The following is a 17,515-nucleotide window of genomic DNA, read 5'->3' as shown; positions in this document are numbered from 1 at the left end:
TTGAATGTTTAAACGTTTTACATGCCAGAATTTTCCAATTTCATTTGCTTTTTCCACTTATTTTCGCATCCTACAACATTGTCGGAAATCAATTCGAGTTTACTCCTCCTAAATCTAATAGCCGATATAAAACATATTACCGCCACCGACAATTCAGACACAGACAATAAAAAAACCATCTCTACGATCTCACATTTTGCTCCGTTTTTTCCAGAACAATTAAACTGAAACAATGGCCCCCCCGGGTATCGGGAATTCGGTGGAGATCCGCCCCGAGGCGACAGCATCGTCGGCAGAGAGGAGCAGTAGCAACGGAGTCGCTACATTCCAAAAGGACATCGTCGTTTTGGATGGGGGCTTCGCTACTCAATTAGGCTGCCACGTCCAACAACCGATTGATGGAGACGTCCTATGGAGTTCCAGGTTCTTGGCCACCAATCCAGAGGCTGTTATTGATACTCACTTAGATTTTCTCAGAGGTAAGTTTTAATTACATCTGAAAAAAAAACGAAAAAACGTAATTAGAAAATAAAATGAGGTTTTATAACTCTTTGTGGTTTAAAATAATTTTAGAGTTTTATGGCTGTGTTATAGGTGTGGTTCAAATGAATTAGAAGAGGTTTTTATTTTTATTTATTTATTTATAGTACTATACAATTGACCTGGCCTCTTGTCACTAATCCAGGTCGTTTCCTGATGGGATTACAGTAGTTTATTACAATATTATTATTTTAAGAATTTTTTCTATTTGACTAATTAACAATAGCCCTAATCTACTACTAATTATGAAAACTACAAATTGTAAACAATTCTAATAAACAAATAACAGCAACTAAACAAAAACTAATAAACAAAAGATAAATTATTACTTTTTTTTTAATATATAATTTTTATAAAAGTGCTCCCATTTCTCATTCTCAGATGAGAAATGCCAGCACTATTCATCTAAAAATAGTCACGAATAATTTTAAGTGCAGGTCTAATCGACTTTATGATATTCTCAATGGTATTTCGGTGAGCCTCAGACCATTGAGTTTTAAAATTTCAGGTTTTTAGTTTAATTTTTTTTTGTTTGATTAATATTTTTTTTTGATTTTTGATTTATTTTATTTTATTTTATATTTGATATTAATTTTTAATTATTTATTATATAAATATTTATTTAATTATTCCAATATTTTATTTTATATTTTTATATGTAATTTTAATTTTTTTTGTATAATTTCTTATTAAAATTCATAGAGGTTGGATATTATTTACTTGATTTCTTCTTCGTCTAATATTATATAATTCTAATTGTTTCTTTGATATTATGTCCGCTAAATTATTTAGTGTATTAAATAATTCTTCATTTTGTATTATATTTACTATATTTATGCCAACAAGGTCTCTTCTCATTCTTTGTAGTTCTTGTGTATTTGTTTGTCTTTCGCAAATAAATACTATGTGTTCTGGTGTGCCTATTTCTCCACATTCACAATATTGATTGTCTTTTAAGTTAAATCTATGTAGGTATGTAGGGTACGGACCGTGCCCTGTAAGAAAATGGATTAATCCTTTTTTTGGGTTAAAATAATTTGGTATATTATTTAAATTTGGAATAAAATTATAGAGACGTCTTGCTTTAGGGGAATTATCCCATTCGTTTTGCCATTTTCTATTTAATATTTCTTCTAATTCTCTTTTTGTTCTGATTTCTATTCCCATTAATTGTATTATTTTTTCATAATTTTCTTTTCTTTGCCAATATCTACATGCACGTTTTTGTGTTTCCAAGTGCATGGGCATTACACCAGTCAATACTGTTAAAGCTGATGTTGCTGTAGTACTGAAGGCTCCTGTCATTCTAACAAGGAAACCTCTTTGTGCTTTATTCAGTTTTTCAATATTTGTATTATTTGTTAGTCCGTGTGCCCATACACTTGCACCGTACCCTACAATTGAGGCAAGTATCGTACTCAGGTATACGCGCATATGCTGGAACGGAAGTCTATACTCCCTTTGTGCTAGGCTTGCAATGCAATGCATGACTTTCGCTGCCTTCTCACAGACGCTATTTATATGGTTTGTAAAGAGTCTTGGTTCATCGATTATGATACCAAGATATCTAGTTATTTTTGTTCTTTTTATTGCTTTCCCCCTTATTTGTATACTTGGATTTCTTTCAAGTCTTCCCTTTATAAGGCTATATGTTGTTTTTGTTTCTGATATAGTTAGTTTAACTTTTTTCATCCATTCATTTATATTTTCAAGTACTCCATTTGATTTTATTTCTAGTTCTCTTCTTGAATTAGCATCTATGATAAGCAGCAAATCATCCGCATACGCTATGCTCCCTAGAACTTCAGGATCCACAGCTAACCGTTCCAGCAGCTCTTCTAACATTATGTCCCAAAAAATAGGCCCACACACTGAACCTTGTGGACAACCTTTAGTTATATGTCTCGTCTTTTTATCCATTGGACAACTTAAGCTGGCATATCGGTCTTGACAATAGTTTCTGAAACTTCCGTACAAGTTTCTGGGGCAATGCATCTGTCGAAGTCTTTCGAATAATTCCGGCCACCATAAATTGTCAAAAGCTCCAGAAACATCTATAAAGATCATCAAAACATACTTCTTTGTGCTCCCCCCAATTATATTAAAAACTTTATTAATAGCATCTTCTGTTGATTTTCCTTCCCTAAAGCCATATTGATTTGGTTGAAGTCCAGTTTCGTGTCTTATTTGATTTAGTCTTTTACAAAGTAATTTTTCATGTAATTTCCCCATTGTGTTTAGTAAGCATATTGGTCTATAAGATTTAGGTAAAGTTGGATCTTTATCTTCTCCTTTACTTATAATTATAAGAGGTACATAATCAAATTTATCGTCAACCAGGGCCCCAGTAACCGGGCGTGCAACGCGTGCGGCGCACGCGGGTGCAGCCCCAAAAGGGCGCCAAACCGAAGGTTTGGGAAATAAGAAATATTTATTTTTTAACGAGATATTCATTTTTTATACAATTTTAATTTTAATTTTTAACGAACATCTGGAGAAATTTCAAAAATAAAAAAAATATTGTGTTATTAGTTAAAAAATAATTAAAATCTTATTTTATATTTGGTGTTAATAATTTACTATTTTTTTACAATTGTGTTAAAATGCAATTTTTAGCACTCCATAGGAGCGTTAAAAATGCTACTTTAAGGCACTAGTGCTTTAAAAATTTTAAGGCACTGCAGTTAAAAGTGAATTGTCAAAATTTTGAAACGTCAAAATATTTATATTTCATTTATTAACATTAATATTAATAGTACAACTTGCGCAATTTAAAAAAGGTGGTTTAAAAAGGTTTTTTAAAATTTAATTTAAACTGTATTATTGCATTTTTAACACGTTTGTAGAAAAAAACTATTAAAATTTGTTAGAATACACAACAATAAAAGTAAGATGTAAGATATTAATAATAAAAGTAAGAGGTTTTTATGATTTACGTATTGACAGTATAGGCAGTTTTGATGTAATGTCAAGAAAAATATAAAAATGGAATGTCAGTCAAGTTCAAGTAAAAATTTTTGTAGATATTGTCCTGCAATTGACAATGAATAAATTATAATTGTTGATATATAAGACGTTTATAGAAAAAATATTGTATGATATACGTGTTAAAAAGTACATTTTTAAGGCACTCATGTAAATTGCAGAATTCGCTTCGCTCATTCTGCAAACTTTCACATGCGTGCCTTAAAATTGTACTTTTAACACTTATATCATAAATAACTATTAAAACAGTATAATATCGGAATACCTATTTGCAGTACTTATTCGTAAATAGTAAAAATTTGTTTACAGGTCAAAACTTGTTGGGTTGTAATAATTCTGTCCAGATTTGAAACTTGCGTGGATTTTTGAAATTAAAATAATTTCATAAAAATTTGGCATTGAGGTTTTTTGAGACGAGAAATTCAAATTTTGAAAAATAAATTTTGATGGTGGATAGGTTGGATTTTGGGTTAAATAGATTTTTTAATAATTTAATAGAAACACCCAATTTGATAAATAATACATGTTATAAAAAGGCAAAGATTGTAATATAAAAATAATATGTACCTTTATATTTATTTCTAAGCTACCGTTTTGAGTTTCTAAACTACCTATGTATTCTGTATAACACCAGCAGCAAAAATCTCATTTTGGCGCCCACCAAATAGGGGCGTCCGCCTGCAGTGCATCACTTGCAGGCCCGTTATCGCCGGCCCTGTGTAGCTCAATGGTAAGAGAGCCGACCTTTGGATCCAAGGGTTCTGAGTTGTGAATCCCAGCTGAGTATAAAATGTTTCTTTATTAAAAATCAGTTAATAGAAATAATTTCTATTCTTGTGGGATAGGTGAAGGGAGTGCAGACGTTCGGATCCAATTAGCGTCTCTTTGTAAAGACAATGAAGTCGACTTTACTCAAGTAACAAGACATTTACTTAACACACACATTACACATTACACTATAATATGAATGTGAAATCAACTGTACCATGCCAATGGCCAAAAAAATTGCGGAGATGAAAATATTGTTAAAGGAATAATTGCCCAAAAGGGAAAACTGACAGCTGATGAACAAGGTCTTTCTTCGTTAAATATCATGAGACGAAAATATAAACCAAAATTTTTCGATTATGAACATAGAAAAGAGGCATTTCATGATCCAAAACCGCGTTTAAAATATTATTTTTTTTAGAATAATTGGTCAAATTCATTAAATAGTAGATTTGATACAATGTCTTATTATGATAATGTTTTTGGTTTTTTCAGTGATATTTTTACATTAAGTGACCATGATATTTTAAAACATTGTCTTGCTCTTCAACAAAAGATTGATCAAGTAAAGATTGATGCAACTGATTTATTTAGCGAGATAAAAGCTTTATAATTAGGTTCTTTAATACCCTAACGCCCTAACTCATCAGATGTACTTAATATTCTTTAATACATGTTTGAAAATAATCTAACTTCATCTTTACCAAATATCACTGTTTCATGAAGAATCATCCCCACTTTACAGGTGTCTGTTGCTTCTGGTGAGAGATCATTTTCAAAATTAAAGTTAATTAAAATTTGTTGGAGCTGTACTATGATACAGGAAAGATTATCTGGTTTGGTAATATTAACAATCGAGCAAAAGCTCGTCAATAAAATTGACTTTAAAGATATAAAAAAATTTGCTGCCGTCAAATTTAGAAAAACAACCATTTAATTCAATTTAGATTTAAGGGCGTTGGGGCAAAATTTTGCGCCAATATGTTTTAATAAATGCGTTAATTTTTTTCGAATCCTGAGAAAACTAATATGTAAGAAATTTTTGAAAAATTTAAACGCAGAATGAAAGAGGGCCGAAAGTCCTTGAAAACTTCTATATTGTTTATTTTAATAAATTAAAGGAGTCAAAAAAGAGAAAATTTAATGTAATTTTTAGTTTCAAATATGTCATTCAAAAGTACTTTTTGGTCATTCTAAGCGGCTTACGGCCCTCGGTAATAATGTAATCTTTCATTCTAAGTTTAAATTGTTCAAAAATACTTATTAGTTTTTTTGGGATTCGAGAAAAATTAATGCATTTAAAACACATTGGCCCGAAATTTTACGCCTACGTCCTTACGACTATTATACATATTAACGTTTTATTTGTTTTTTGCCATTATCAGTAAATTAGTTACAAGAAGAATAAAATTTGAGTTCTTGCAATTTCTGTTGTTTTATTACGAGTAAAAAATAAAAAATTATAGATTTATTTTATAATTGTATATAGGTAGAATTAAAGGGCGCCAAAATATATCAAGCACGCGGGCGCCGCTCAACCTTGCGGGGGCCCTGTCGTCAACCGTCACTAAAGTCATTCATTATTGTACTCATTCGCCCTCATTTGCGGCAGTAAAGTAACACTTTATTGTACTGAAAGAAGAATTTAACTTTACCTGTCGCGATTAATCGAGATTGAATGTAAGTGGTAGATGGCAGTAATCGATTATTTATTTGAGTTAACTTACAATTTATTTACTTTAATTATTAAAAAATATTGTACTGTAATAAACGAGCGTTCGGGTATTTATATACGACTTTATTATTTATTTATACAAGTTTACTTTACAAACTTTAGCTTAAGACTAAACTTTATTTACAAATATGCCCGTATTTATACCCAGTTGTTATTCTGGAACAATCGACGCCCATCTCTAGCTATCAGCGTGTTCCGCCTACGGGTCGTACGTTCGAGAAGTTCCTCCTCCTTTCCGCCGAGGCCTAGATCATTCGATGACGTCATTCTCGAGGTGTTTACTGTTATACGGCGGTCGGCCAAGATTTCTCTTTTGTTACACTGCTCCCCTCTTAAGATCTGAGCGTCCCGATCAGCAACTCTAGATGAAGGCCCAGGATGGCGGAATCTACACGACTCTCCAGCTCTGCATACACCCTTCAAGAAGAAATAGCAGTCTACTGTCTTTAAAGGGTATGACATCTTCGGGTTCATGCAACACACAGTAATTCGTACGCCAGTTTCTCTGAAGATCACTTCAAGCATGCTTCCCACAATCTTCCAATCCAGATTTTCTACTGCATGGCCTATTTTTGGTATAGCCAAATCTTTGATGTCATAATTACACACGATTTTCTTCAAATTAGTTAGAGCACACCATATGTTCTCGTAGCTTGGCGTGTCCGTATAAGACATCCTGGTCACTATATACAGCAAAGATCGAGGACCATCTTCCAATCGCAATACTCTTCCAATTTTAGGTTGTTGATTCCTTAACTCGTCCAGGCGGCCGAACTTTCTATTGAATACGGACGAGATTCCTTTAGTCATCTCGAGGTCTTGGGCAACACAGTGGGCTAGAGAGACGTTTTCTGGAACACCAAACAGATCTTGCTGAACTTCTGTGGTCACGCCGAATCTAGCACTCTTTCTTTCTGCGTAATTTGACATAAATTCCTTAAAACTTGGCTGTGGTGCATCTTTCATCTCCTGTTGGAGGACTCGGGCTTCCTCTGCTTCATTTGAGCCAGCATATGGTGCAAGACGATTTATGTGAATAACTTTTGGTTTACCGTTCTTCGGTTCTTCTACCGAATAACTTCTTAATTCTGTATATTACGTCATTTATTTTCTTCTTTACTTCATACGGACCTTCCCATTGTCTTTGCAGTTTAGGACACAGGCCTCGACGACGTTGTGGATTATAAAGCCAGACAAGATCACCTACTTCGAAGCTTTCATTCTTGCAGCGAGAATCATATTGATCTTTCATTCTGTCACTGGCTATCTGGATGTGTTGTCGGGCAAGTTCATGAATGTTGTTCATTCGTAACTTCAGGCGGTCTACGTATTCTTCGCCTGCAACATATTCTTCGGAAGGTCTGCAGCCAAACTCTAGGTCGCAGGGCAAACGAACTTCACGACCCAACATCAGGCAGGTTGGTGTTTGACCTGTAGTTTCATTCACGGCCGAGCGGTAGGCCATCAGGAATAAATGAATATGTTGGTTCCAATCTCGCTGATGTTCAGATACAACTTTGGACAAGTGTTTACCCATCGTTCGGTTCATCCTCTCGACCATTCCATCTGATTGAGGATGCAGGGGTGTTGTTCTGGTCTTATTGGCACCAATCAATTTACAAACGTTTTGAAAAAGAGCTGACTCAAAGTTTCGCCCTTGGTCGGAGTGGATCTCCAAGGGAACACCAAATCGGCTGAAGAATTCTTTAACAAGTACCTCTCCAACGGTAGCAGCTTCTTGATTCGGTAATGCATAGGCCTCGGTCCATTTCGTAAAATAGTCCATGGCTACCAGAATGTATTTATTTCCAGCATCGGTTTCTGGAAATGGACCTGCAATGTCGATTGCTACTCTTTCCATAGGACTTCCAACATTGTACTGTCTCATGGGTGCTCTCTTTTTACCAACTGGACCATTACCGGATGCACACAGTTCACATTTCCGGCACCATCTTCTTACATCATCTTTACAGTTCACCCAATAGAACCGTTCTCGAACCTTTTGCAGAGTCTTCGTAATACCAAAGTGTCCACCTGATGTACCGTCATGCAACTGACGCAATACTTCTGACACTTTACTTTTAGGTACAATCAACTGCAGCTTAGATTCTGTACCATCATCGTTCTCAAAGGTTCTGTACAGAAGATCATCTTTTAGTACCAGGCAATTCCATTGGCTCCAGTAGGCCTTGACTTCTGGACTACATGCACTAATGTCCTGCCAACTAGGTCTTTCACCTTGCTGCATCCAATCCAATACTCTTTTTATACATGGATCATCTTCTTGGGCGTGTTGTAGCTCTTGGGGCTGCCATTGTTCATTAACTACGGTAGTTCGTCTCACAGGGCAACGCTGTTCCTCTACTTTAAGCCGGTGATTACAACTTTCACCGCATGGTCGTATCGAGGAAGCATCTGTATTTGAACGAACTCTTCCAGCCCTCTTCACGCGTCTCTTCGGCATCGTGTCACGAATCACCCTCCGTACCATTTCCACCAAACGTTCATCTTTTCTCTTATCGCCTTTTTCCACGGCTATTACTCGATTGTTTCGTGAAGCTTGGCTAGCTGCTTCGTGTTCCAAGGCAATAGCAAGTGCTTCATCTAAAACTTTCGGTCTTGCTAGTCGTAAAGCTTTCTGTAGTTCACTATCTTTCAGCCCATTGACGAAGGTATCTACTGCAATTTCTTCTAAAACGCTGTCTGGCACCTCTGGATAAGCCAACCGCACCACACGAGCCACATCTGCTTCAAATTCTTGCAGATTCTCACTTGCTCGTTGACTTCTACTTCGCAGTTGTGCTTTGTATACTTGTTGTAGATGGGCATCTCCATAGCGTTTTTCTAGACGAGTGAACAAGGTCTGGTAACAATTTTCTTGACCCTTAGGAATTGATCTTAATATATCTGCAGCATCACCTCGCAAAGCAGCAGTCAAGGAAACAGCCTTTTCCTGTTCGGTCCAATGATTGGCGGTCGCAATAGCTTCGAATTGTCTAAGGTATATGGACCAAAAGGACTTTCCATCAAATGGTGGTAATTTGAATCTCATATTATGCGACATTTCGTCTCTCGGTAGTTCATCTTTCACTACAGGATCTAAAGCTACTGCATTAACTGACGGTTGCACTTTTGTATCGGTTATCATGCTTTCTAATTCTTTGATCTCCTCTTCTACGGCCAAAACTACTGCATTAACTGAAGGTAGAACTTTCGTATTGGTTACCATAGTCTCTAGTTGTTTGATCTTCTCTTCTAACGTTTCTTTATTGTCGTCTACACTTTTCTGTATCTTATCGAATGTTCTAGAAACTTCTTCTTTCTCATTGTTCTGTTTACAAACTTCTTCAAGTTTTTCGTTGTTTTGTCTACAGACCTCTTTAAAAGTTTCATCAATCTTTTGAGAAGTCTCTTCGAATCTTTTAGCAACGTTTTCGAATTTCTCGTCGCTTTTTCTAGAAGTTTCATCGATCGTTTCAGAAACAGTTTTTAATTTCGATAAGATTGCTTGTTCTGCCGACTGGAAGTGGAACGTCTTTGGGTCTTCTCCGTTCTTCGTGAGGACATCCTCGAGTCGTGCTTGTAGGACTATCTTAAGCCCACTGCTGTCCAGATCCCGTTCCTCTAGCTGTTCACGGAGCTGTTTTACTGTAAGTTCTTGTAGCAACATCTTTGGTCGGCACACACGTACTTTCCAAAATGTCTTTTAACAGTCTTTCCGAATACCGAACAATCAACGCACTTTAACTATTCCCGACGAATAAAGTCCAAAAGTCTTTCCGAATATCGAACAATTAACGCACGCCGGTTATTCCCGACGAATAAAGTTCAAAAGTCTTTTAAAGTCTCTCTGTAATTCACTTATTTATATCGCACTAAGTTTACCGAACACCGACACCAACTGTAATAAACGAGCGTTCGGGTATTTATATACGACTTTATTATTTATTTATACAAGTTTACTTTACAAACTTTAGCTTAAGACTAAATTTTATTTACAAATATGCCCGTATTTATACCCAGTTGTTATTCTGGAACAATCGACGCCCATCTCTAGCTATCAGCGTGTTCCGCCTACGGGTCGTACGTTCGAGAAGTTCCTCCTCCTTTCCGCCGAGGCCTAGATCATTCGATGACGTCATTCTCGAGGTGTTTACTGTTATACGGCGGTCGGCCAAGATTTCTCTTTTGTTACAGTACAAACTTTAAGACATTGATAATTAAATTTATGTCAAAAAGTGAAATTCTGTAGCATTTTGTAATTACAGTTAAACCCCGTTAAGTCGGCCTCCGACAACCCGGAAGTCCGGCTAACCCGAACCGATTTTCATCAGACAAGCATTTCAACAATAAAAACGTAATATTGACAACCGAGACTGACTGAAATTTTTACCAAGGAATGAACAACTGTAATATAACTGTACGTAATTCACATGTACTGTGCATAATGTATTTCATGTTTTTGCAATTATAATGGAGCTTATCTCTAAGGATACCGTATTTTATTAATTTTTACTATATTCTACGGCTAACCCGGATTTTCGATAACCCGGATCGCCGCGGCCCCGATTAATCCGACTTATCGAGGTTCCACTGTATATTCATACAGGGTGAGTCATGAGGAACTGTACATACTCCTACCTCGTATAGAGGCCCCTATGGGGAATAACAAATGACCATTAAAAAGTGTCTGCTCTCATTGTTTAATAATATACAGGGCGAATTTCGCATTTTGACAGAAATTTTTATTCGTCATAATTTTTGAACGGTCAGATCGATGTGTCTCTTATTTTAGTCAATCGTTACACTATTGCCACCTAATCAACTGATTTATTCAAACTAGAAAAAAATCAGGTCCGGCTTTAAAAAAATTAGTTCGTTTTGGTCTTAGAAAAAATTTCACCCTGTATAAGCTTTTTGAAAACTCTAATATGAATTTTACAAATTAGACAAATAGGCAATTAAAATAGCATATTTATTTTTTTCCGCACACGATTGCTTAATTTTTTATAAAAAAATCAAATTTGATTATGAATTAAAAGTTTGGTAAAGTGAACCATAGATTTAACAAAATTAACTTTTATTACCAAAATTAATTTTTTTGAACAAATATTTAATTTATGTTACCACCAATCAACTGATTTATTCAAACAACAAAAAAGTCAGGCCCGGATTTAAAAAATAAATTCGTTTTGGTCTTAGAAAAAATTTCACCCTGTATACGCTTTTTGAAAACTCTAATATGATTTTTACAAATTAGACAAATAGGCAATTAAAATTTTTTTCCATATGGGCATATTTATTTTTTTCCCTACACGATTACTTAATTTTTTATAAAAAAAATCCAATTTGACTATGAATAATTAAAAGTTTGGTAAAGTGAACCATAGATTAAAATAAAAATAAGTTTTATTACAAAAATGAATTTTTTTTGAACAAATAATTAATTTATGTTATCACCCAATCAACTGATTTATTCAAACTAGAAAAAAATCAGGCCCGGATTTAAAAAATTAGTTTGTTTGGGTCTTAGGAAAAATTTCACCTTGTATACGTTTTTTGAAAACTCTAATATGAATTTTACAAATAAGACAAATAGGCAATTAAAATGGCATATTTATTTTTCCCCACACGATTACTTATTTTTTTATTAAAAAATCAAATTTGACTGCATAAAAAGTTTGGCAAAGTTTTTGCATAGATTTAAAAAAATTAACTTTTTTTACAAAAATTAATTTACAACAACAACGTTTTTCTTAAAATTAAAAGTTTTACCATTTTTTTTTTTTTTTTCTATAACACGTCTACATCTAAAACTTCCCATAACACTTTTGGACTCTATAGTTTAACATAGACGTGATCAAATTGATAAATTTTAAATTTTTCCATTTAATTTTTGCGATTTACAAGTTTGCAACTTTTACAAGAAGAAGACTGAAAGTCTACAACAATTTTCATAGTCTTCACAATGGTAAGAGGTATGTGCTGTAAAAATTTCAGCAAAAAATATTAAAATGGAACAGAGTTGTAGCGAGTTAAACCGTGAGTTCATTTTTTTTTTCATTTTTAGGTTAAAATTCCGATTTTGACAAATTTGATTTTTTAATAAAAAATTAAGTAATCGTGTGGGGAAAAAATAAATATGCCATTTTAATTGCCTATTTGTCTTATTTGTAAAATTCATATTAGAGTTCTCAAAAAGCGTATACAGGGTGAAATTTTTTCTAAGACCAAAACGAACTAATTTTTTAAATCCGGACCTGATTTTGCTCTAGTTTGAATAAATCAGTTGATTGGATGGTAACATAAATTACTTATTTGTGCAAAAAAATTAATTTTTGTAATAAAAGTTATTTTTTTTTTAAATACATGGTTCACTTTACCAAACTTTTAATTCATAGTGAAATTTGATTTTTTTATAAAAAATTAAGTAATCGTGTGCGGAAAAAAATAATAATGCCATTTTAATTGACTATTTGTCTAATTTGTAAAATTCATATTAGAGTTTTCAAAAAGTGTATACAGGATGAAATTTTTTCTAAGACCCAAACGAACTAATTTTTTTAAAGCCGGACCTGATTTTTTTCTAGTTTGAATAAATTAGTTGATTAGGTGGTAATAGTGTAACGACTATCCAAAATAAGAGACACATCGATCTGACCGTTCAAAAATTATGACGAATACAAATTTCTGTCAAAATGCGAAACTCGCCCTGTATATTATTAAACAATGGGAGCAGACACTTTTTAATGGTCATTTCTTATTCCCCATAGGAGCCTCTATACGAGGTAGGAGTATGTACAGTTCCTCATGACTCACCCTGTATACAATTAATAAATCAAAACTTTACCGATTTAGTAATTATTCAATATTGATAACTATCGATTAAAAATCGAAAGCGGCCATCATGCAAGAGTCATCTGTCATCACTGTCATGAAACTTTTATTATGTCTAAAATTTAAAAAATTCTTAAATTTCCTAAAAGGTGATTTCCAAGTGTATAGCCTTCCAGGATGTTTTTTCTAAGAAGTCTATCTCCTCTATGTTTTCTCCTTCAGCGCCACAACCAATTTTGGAGTTCAGGTCACTTATGATCATCGCTATCTCGCCGCTTTTTGTTGTTTTTATTATTTTATCAATGTTTTTATCAACTTTTTAGATTTCTTCCTCTGATTTATCACCTGTTGGCACATACACCTTAATAATATTTAGGTTTCTGTGGGTTGTTCGTAATATTCGGCATATTGATAATTATTATTTCTCAGTATGTTGCCTAGCTATGATGTTTTTCTAACTTCACTATGTTGAAAAGTTCTCTTTTCTTTGCGCATTCCATGCGGCACTTCTTCGTTAGAGGTATAAAATTTTGAGAATTTTACGGTAGAATCACATTTCAAAGGCCTCCAATTTTCAAAAGTATTACGCAGATGTAATATATTGTCGCATTAACTCTTGTTTTGTGGAAAAAAATGTTCAGCCTGTTATGTTGTTTGTGCTAATTTTTAGTAAATATTTTCCCATCCTATTCATAAAGGTATTTTATATGACACGTTCAACGATTGAAATTTTAAGCTGATTTCGTTCAGTTAAAGCGTTTATTAAATTGCGATAGCTTTGGTATTATGTTACCTTTTTAATCTAAAAAACATAAAACAAATCAAAATTATTTTTACGGTTCTATTCATTTGATAACTTTTCAATTAATCTGTATAAAAATATTTTTGGATGTTCAGACAGCTTATTTCGAAATTTTTGTATTTATTTGTATTTATTTATCTAGGTTTTCCATTCAGATCTAAATTTATAAAAGCAAAATATTTGTATTTATTATAGAGATAAACAGTGCAATTTTGTATTGGACGTAACACAGTTTTGTTGGTTTAGAGCAGTGAGTTTTATGGTGATTGTTAATTGGGATATGCAAATGCGAATACCAACCTTATTTGTTAAGGATATAACTGTTATTTATGAATTGTAAATTTTATTTGAGTTACAGTTTATATATAATTGCATCGCGAATGATTTTTCCACCACCCAATATTCCATCAACGTTTTTAACATTTTTATTTTATTCGAACGTATGTTCATAATCAGTCAAAAAACCAGTGAAATGCCGTTAGTCCTGTCGCCAGGGGGGTACAACGGCCTCCTTAATTCAGATGGACTTATCCAAGTTTTTTATATGTATTTTGACCCGTAGAACTCGAATTTTTTGGGTAAAAGTTGATCCGGATGTCGATAAGATTGTTATAAACAAAGAACTTACGGAATCACATAACAGCGATTTTTCGCAAAACAAAACATTTTTTTGTATTTTTGGGGTCATTCTAAGCAAAAAATGTTTTTACAAGTTTTTTCGTAGGATGCATAATTTTCCACATAAACGCGGTTAAACTTTCAAAAAATCGAAAAATTGCAATTTTTGAACCCGAATAACTTTTGATTAAAAAATAAAATAACAATTCTGCCTACCGCATTTGAAAGTTCAAGTCAAATTCTATCGGGTTTGATTATTTTCATTGCTAAAAATTAATTTTTTTATTGTTAAACAAAGCTATAAAGACATAGTGCTTGAATGATGTTTTCAATGCATTTCTAATTTAAAACCGAACGAGTAGGCGCGCATACAGACAATTTCTACGTAGATTACGTACATTAAAACGCGTGCATTGGGCACGGGAAACACTATGTGTTTATAGCTTTGTTTAACAATAAAAAATTAATTTTTAGCAATGCAAATAACCAAAACCGATAGAATTTGACTTGAACTTTCAAATGCGGTAGGCAGAATTGCTATTTTATTTTTTAATCAAAATTTATTCGGGTTCAAAAATTGCAATTTTTCGATTTTTTGAAAGTTTAACCGCGTTTATGTGGAAAATTCCACATGAAATGTGTATTTAACTTTAAATAAAAGAGAAACGGTCGATTTTAGTTGTATAATGCTACCAATACTTTTGTAGTGATTGAAAAGACCTTTAGAATGAGACACATTAAATGTCGATTACATTCAAGGTAAGCGAGATATGCTGCAAAAAAAATTTATGACTAATGGAATTTAAAACAAAATGTGAAGTAAATTTAGCCCCTCATCCATCATAGTTTAAATACATCGTTTTCCTTCTATAATACTTTTTATTATAGTGTTATTTCTATGTTTAAAAAGTTGGAGGGTTTAAAATGGATAGTTTTTGAAAAAAAAATAAGATCAAATTATAGAGCGCTTTAAATTTTATTAAGAATCTTACTTTTTCTCCATGTAACTCGAAAATGATAAGAGATACGAAAAATAGGTACTACACAAAAATGTAGGATTTTGTTGAGTAAAAATTTTGTTTTATGTTTCACTATTGTATCTCTTATCATTTTCAAGTTACATGTAGAAAAAGAAGATTTTTAAGGAAATCTAAAATTGCGCTCTATAAATTGATCTTATTTTTTTTTTCAAAAACAATTCATTTTAAACCCGTCCAACTTTTGAACCCGTCCATAATACTATAATTAAAGGTATTGTAGAAATAAAATGATACATTAAAATTCTGGTGGATGAGAGGTTATATATACTTCTCATTTTTGCTTAAAATACATTATTCATCAATTTTTTTTGCAACATATCTCGCTTCGTTTGAATGCAATATACCTTTAATATTGCTCATTTTAAAGATTTTTTAAGCACTACAAAAGGTGTTGGTAACATTATACACCTAAAATCGACCGTTTGTCTGTTATTTCAAGTTGAATACAACGATTTGAGCATGCACCAAAAAAACAAACTATTTTCACCTACAATATCTCTTTTTATATTATAACTAGAATATTTATGAAGGAACTAGTCTCTTTGGTTTTTTATAAGCTACAGAAATGTTTTTTATAGTTTTTTTAGTTAGATGGATATTTTTAAGATATTTGCAAAAAACCGTTCGAAAAGGTGTTATGTTTCAATGAAAATGACCAATTTTCAAACACGAATAACTCAAAAAATATTGAGTTTTCAAAAAAAAATTATAGAACAGTGTTTGCTTACAATTAAGTTCTCTAGCCACTTTCGTGGTTATTTTAACCAAGAAATTTTCTACCCCCGAGAAGGGGTGGGAACCACCCCCAAGATAAAAGCACACATCGGGATAGGGTAGACTTTGAATTAGGAGATAAATAGAGGCTATTCCCAAAATTTCATTAAAATCCATGCAGTAGAATAGAATTCGGAAGTAATATCCTATTTTTGCTCCCATTGACTGGCGTACTACTACTAGGTGCCATGGACTTTTTTAATCTACTCCTTGAGGACTATCATTGACCAAAGTCTCGTTAAATTTGAACGGGATCACTTTTCCATAAGGAGTGTTGCGGGGTCCTTTGTGGAACAACAACACCCGGCTTTTCTTATGGGTCATTCGAGCCGGATTCCTTTATGGTCCTTCATCACTGGATTTACTGGATTGGATATCAAAACGTCAAGACATATCTAAAATAAAACTTTTATTACAATCAATTTGTTGTGGTTGAATATAATATAAATACAATATTGTTACATATAACACAAGAAAACAGTTTTAGAACCTCTTTAAACAACTGGGTCTTCGAGAATAAGCGGGACATCCTGTACAACTGAACCTGTTTATTTGAATAAAAAAATATCAGAAACAAGTTGAAACGAAACTCAATAATAGAAAGCGAAAGAATGGCTTTCAATAAAATTTACCTACTGCATAGAGCAGAATTCAATGCCAGTATCAAGTGACTGGCGAAAAACAGTCGGAAAAACCCGTGAAATGCCGTTGAGGAGTTTAAAGTTACACGTGAAAATGGTCGGAACGTATTTTCACAAGTGCTATGGAATTTAATTTCCATTTTATATTTTGTCTTTTAGCCACAAGAACATGAGGGAATAAAGAAACTTTAGAAGATATACGGCAGGCTCTAGTGGTATGTAATGCAGAGTTTGAAAATGCACATGTGTGTAAGAACTATACTCAGGAGTGCACTGGCACAGCAAGCTGAAAGTACTCTTATGTTGAAAATAACAAAAGACAAAGTAAATTCCTAAATTTTCATACAAACTAAGCAGAAAATTCCTTGTAAATAAAACTCATTGGCATATCTTTAATAATGAATTGTTGTAAATTTCAAAACTATTTTCAATAGTATTGGGACCGTGCAAGTTCGGCAAAGTGACACCTGGTTTCTACGCTCAGCAACATTATTCGCACTTTTAATTATATTAGTCAATTATCTTAGTCCTGGTTACTGGATAATTGTCAAAGCCATAGTGCAAAAAAATAATAAGAAGAAATAATAAGATTTAGGTTATGTTATTAAAACGTAAACAATTCCCAGCAAACAGGTTTGAGCCCAGTTACGTGATGATTACGTTAAATTTACGGCAAATTTCAACGAATACGTAACTCGGTGATTTATGACGGGAAAAAAACGTATTTCAGTGCCAAATCATTCACCTATATATTAGTGCTTCCTTTATACATGTT

General features: G+C 33.1%; 1 protein-coding gene across 7 annotated transcripts in view; it reads left to right on the top strand.

Annotated features, from left to right (window-relative positions):
* Positions 1–17,515, top strand: part of LOC114340192 (homocysteine S-methyltransferase) — a 197,033-nt gene that overhangs the window by 107,005 nt on the left and 72,513 nt on the right. For all 7 annotated transcript variants that reach the window (XM_050647846.1, XM_050647845.1, XM_050647844.1 and 4 more), the window contains exon 2: positions 215–479. In XM_050647846.1, the coding sequence (XP_050503803.1) occupies positions 233–479 (247 nt within the window). In that variant the 5' untranslated portion in view covers positions 215–232. The remainder of the gene's footprint in view (positions 1–214; positions 480–17,515) is intronic.

This window comes from Diabrotica virgifera, chromosome 3, assembly GCF_917563875.1.
Source record: "Diabrotica virgifera virgifera chromosome 3, PGI_DIABVI_V3a".
Classification (NCBI taxonomy): Eukaryota; Metazoa; Arthropoda; class Insecta; order Coleoptera; family Chrysomelidae; genus Diabrotica; species Diabrotica virgifera.
Note: the sequence above shows the minus strand (reverse complement) of the source record. Positions and strands in the feature narration are given on the sequence as shown.